This window comes from Porites lutea, chromosome 6, assembly GCF_958299795.1.
Source record: "Porites lutea chromosome 6, jaPorLute2.1, whole genome shotgun sequence".
Taxonomy (NCBI): Eukaryota; Metazoa; Cnidaria; class Anthozoa; order Scleractinia; family Poritidae; genus Porites; species Porites lutea.
The window spans coordinates 5718481-5723055 of record NC_133206.1 but is presented as its reverse complement, the minus strand read 5'-3'; the positions used below and the strand labels follow the sequence as shown (position 1 = coordinate 5723055).

Here is a 4575-nt window from a genome sequence, read left to right as displayed (position 1 = left end):
GACAGTTGCTTTTGACTTTTCTCAAAACGTTCGACACCATGTTCACGCGTTGGTCACGCTCTACGTCCAATTTTATGTTCTGATTGGTCAAAATTTGACAGGTGAGTTCATGCGGAAAATTTATGCAGCATCTTGAATCTTGTTTACTTTGACAGCTGAAGCTGATGTTTTTAGCTGTCTTTTTCCACTGGAAGTACAAAATGAAATTCAGCTGCTATCAGGAGTCTTCTGTTATTCATGGCTAGTTTGTATCCGATTTCGGATGGCATCGTTTTCGTTTTCATCTTGCTTAATGCATAAGAGGGTTGCAAAGTCTGAACCGATACTGGCCTCACTTGATACCTTTCAGGAGCTGCATCTCGAGTGGTAAGCCTGAGTAATTATTGTATTTGATGTTTGTTTTTTATTTTTTATTTTTTATTAATTTAATGAAGTCGAGCGTAGTTTATGCGGCTATTTTGTTTATGCACGTTTGAAGATTTGAGACAATTATCTGACCGAGTATCACTGGAGTTTTGTTTATACAGCTATTTCGAGAAAGGTTGTCGAAAAAAGTACACGCGACAATCCCGAAAGGTATTGTGGGTGGTTTTTAGTTCACCGTTTTCCAAAGAAATTTCAAACAGTGGCAAGAGAGGCCATGGACGTATGTTTGCGAGTACTAAAGGAAAGCAATAAAAGTAGATTCGACAGCTACAGTGTCAGGAACAGTGTATTGATCATATCCCATATTACCTTTCGGGATTGTCGCGTGCACTGTTTTTTCGACAACCTTTCTAGAAATAGCTTTATAAGCTAGCTTACAGATCTTTAAAAAGCCTTTAGACATTTTCTCACCGTAAATGGAAAGAAAACGTTCCAAAGAACATTTAGTTACAATTCTGGCTGTAAAAGAAAGCTTTGAGCGATTTTCTTGCCTCGAGTTCGTCTTTGAAAAGAGCAAACACCGGGAAGCCAGCTTGAAACATGAACTTCGGCTTTAAGCTCGAAGACTCAGGATTTTTAGAGACACTAACTTTAACACTTGTCTTCCTGAATAAAAATTGTCGTCTCTGTGTATGTTTCACCGAATTATATCTCTTTTATTGATTGTTAGTAGTCTCTCTTGTAATTTTAATCGCTGTGCCGATTGTTTTCAGTCGTTCGGTTAGAACTGAAAAGTATAAGCGCTATATAAATATTTTATTATTATTATTATTATTCGGTAAACAACGCTTCTCGGAGTACTCAAAATGCCGCGCGTTAAACCATTGTAAAATAAAAAATAAACAATAAGTTCTTTATTATGCTTGAGCGTAACTCTGTAAATGTTCATTCAAACACTCGCAAAAGCCAGCACTGCAAAAGTCAGAACCGGCTGGCCGTATAGGTGATTTTGGAAATTTTTAACGGTTTAGCTTAAGCCCAGGCGTGCTTCGATCGTCCTGAATATTTAATGATAGCAATTTGTATTGCAAAATTGTGAAATACTGCATTCTGTTGTCCGAGGTCTGTATGATAAAAACAGTGCCTCATAGTACTGTTTCACCTCAGCTGTGATGTATAAATGATATAAAAGGTTGGTCTACACGCACCCAGATTTGTTGGCAAGATTTTGTAAAGTAAACTTGTCGAACGCAAAAAATTAGGCCGGAATTTTTTTCCAGGCCTAATTAATCTACGGTGATCAAGAGCCATCATGGCTCTTAATAAATGTGATCGAAGATGATGGGCAGTTTTTGGGTGTACATATGAGGCTATCAACTCGATGTAAGATGTGGTTTACTCTTGGGCTGTTTGCAAACTATTTTTCTCTAAAATCACTTAGCCTTTCCCCGAAAAGTCACATGAATGTGCTCTAAAGTTAACTGAATTGTGGAATACAAGTTAATTGTTTGATTTAAATTATAAATTTATTAATTATAAATTTATTAATGAGCCTCGCTTTTAGCCCTGGCTAAATCTATATATTAAATTTTTGTCATTTTGGCCTGAAGGATCAGATTGACATTGCAATGCGTGGATTTCTTGATCAAAATAGGCTCAAGGGTGATTTCACGCATTGCAACGATCCACAGCACACTAATACCTCCAGCTATGAACTGGTTTCAGTTTATCGCCACAACGGTCTTTTGAAAAACAAAGCAAATGGCCACGATCTGAATTTTTCTGTTCAATTCTCTTCCCTGAGGTTCTATGCTGATGACACTACAGCCTATGCATCCAATACAGACATTTCAGCATTCGAATTGTCTCTCAACAAAGATCTTGAAATCTCTCATCCTGGTTTGCTTCAAATTATTTGTCCGTCAGCAGCAAAAAAACCCAAGCTATGATCCTGGGTAAGCACTCACATGAACCTGCTCTTCATATTGGCGACTCAGTTATCGAAATAAGTGGCTTCCTGAATATTCTTGGTGTTTATATAGACGATAAGTTGTCCTTTAAAAACCATCTATCAACTGTTTCAAGGAAGGTCCATGCCAAGGTTCGGGAGCTCTGAGACGACTTAGAAGGCTGCCCGGGGGGGTACTCCCATATATGGGCTACATAGGTACGTGCCGCGGAATAGGGTATGGTTTTTGAGGTTCTCGGTCCTTAAATAGGGTATCTTTTTTGACCCTTTTGTTTCTGTGTCCCCGGTGTCGTCCTTAGATAGGGTAGCTTAATTGTATTATCTAATACTGCAGTGTGAAAATGCCCGCCTAAACGAACGGTTTTTTTTTAAACTTGATGTATCCGTTTAAGTATTCTAGTATTTTATGCTTGATGCTATACATCCAATGTTACAGAGAAGAAATAAAGTTTTCCTTTTCATGCTATGAATAATTTTGTTCTTTCCTTGAATAGGGTGTCATTTTTCGGTTTTGGACCTTAAAAAGGGTATCAGTTTTCGCTTTCTTGGTCCTTAAATAGGGTTAGGGCTCACGGACCTTCGCGGCACACCCCTATCCAAAATTCGCGGGAGTACCCCCCCCCCCCCGGGGAAGGCTGGTGCCTGCTGATATCTCACTTATGCTGTACAAGGCTTATATATACTTCCACACCTTGAATATTGTAGCCATTACTATTAGGGATTAACAAGACTTTGAACAAGAAACTTGAATATGCAAACCATTATGCTTTAAAAGTCCTCTTAAATTTCGGAAACAGCTTAGATAATGATTCCATATTGCCTGCTGTAAACATACAATCACTGAAACATAGACGGTACTATCAATCTCTTGTCCTCCCTTTTAAATGCATAAAAGGAAATGGGCCTGACTATATTTCTGATTTATTCGAGCCTCGTATATTGCGCTACAATTAAGGAACATTGATCACAATCTCACTCAACCATCCTATAATAATCGATATTATCACAATTCTTTCTCTTACAAGGCTTTGCATTTGTGGAATCAGCTTTCTTCTTACATTAAGAGATCGAATGAGTTGGGCGAATATCGTAAACATTTAAGATCTTTTAATCTTACAATCTTAAGAGCCAGTGGTAAATGTGATTTTTGTATATCTTTGGGTTTTACTATATCTGTTATTTTTTTCCCTTAAGGTTTTCAACTTTTTCTTACCGTTTTTAGTTTTTAATTAATTCATTGGGATTTGGGCGGGTGTGGCTTTGTGCATTCACGGATATATTATTGTTATTTGTTTTCATACATTTATGATCTTTTTAAATTATTTTTTATTCAAATGCATTGTATCTTTATTGTCTTAGTATTTTTATTGTCATGCGTTTTATGCATGAGCCTCTGGCTCGGATGATCGGGGAAGCCCCATCCCACGTATTGACTTTAATAAATTGATTGATTGATTGATTGAACGTGTGATGTGTTAAAGTTTGATCAAGTAATAAATGGTCTCACGTTATCTCAAAAATAGTATTACAGCTCCAGCAACAGTTATCAGAAGGGTAAAACCTTTCATAATTGAAGATAAAAGGTGGAACGTTTAGGGAGCTCTTCATTCAGTAGTTTACAGAATGACGTAAGGCAACTAATATGGTGGGCACATGTTAAAAACTAATTAAGTTTAAGGCGACGTTTCGGTAACGAATTTCAAATAGGAACGATAACACTATTTACAGAATAAAGGCAAATGGCTCTCTCTTCATCCCACTCTGAGTACTGACCGAAAGCAAAAAAAAGTTCAATAAATTTTATGATGCCTTGTCCTTCCCACTATCACTGTATGGAAACCGTTCAATGATAAACTAAAGCCTAAAATTTCAAATTAATTTGTTCTAAAATATTTCGGCTGAATCGCTCCTCTCCATCAGTGGAAAGTGCTTGTTTACACCTTCCTAAGAGGGCGTGTCTTCGAAGATTGCTTAGTGAAAACCTACATAGTACACTCAACAAACGAGATAACTAAAGAAAAGCTATATAACATATAGTCTCGTATCGTCATTATTATGTGAATATCTAGTATGAGAAAAGGTAAAACTAAGCAAGCCGTACCTCAAGGTTGATATCAAGAACAATAGACAAAGCTGTAGGTTCGAACCCATAGTCCAAGATATAAGACTTGCTGATTGACTGGAACTGAGAGTGGCTTAACGTTCTTGCTTTAGAATGCGTCGACAAGCCGGAGTGTCTC

The 4575-nt window shown here is 37.3% G+C and overlaps 1 protein-coding gene across 1 annotated transcript in view; it reads right to left on the bottom strand.

Moving 5' to 3' along the window:
• The window catches only part of LOC140941804 (polyunsaturated fatty acid 5-lipoxygenase-like), a 46970-nt gene extending 42395 nt beyond the window's left edge, over window positions 1-4575 (bottom strand). The window contains exon 1 of the mRNA XM_073390817.1: window positions 4437-4575. Within this exon, the coding sequence (XP_073246918.1) occupies window positions 4437-4486 (50 nt within the window). The 5' untranslated portion in view covers window positions 4487-4575. The remainder of the gene's footprint in view (window positions 1-4436) is intronic.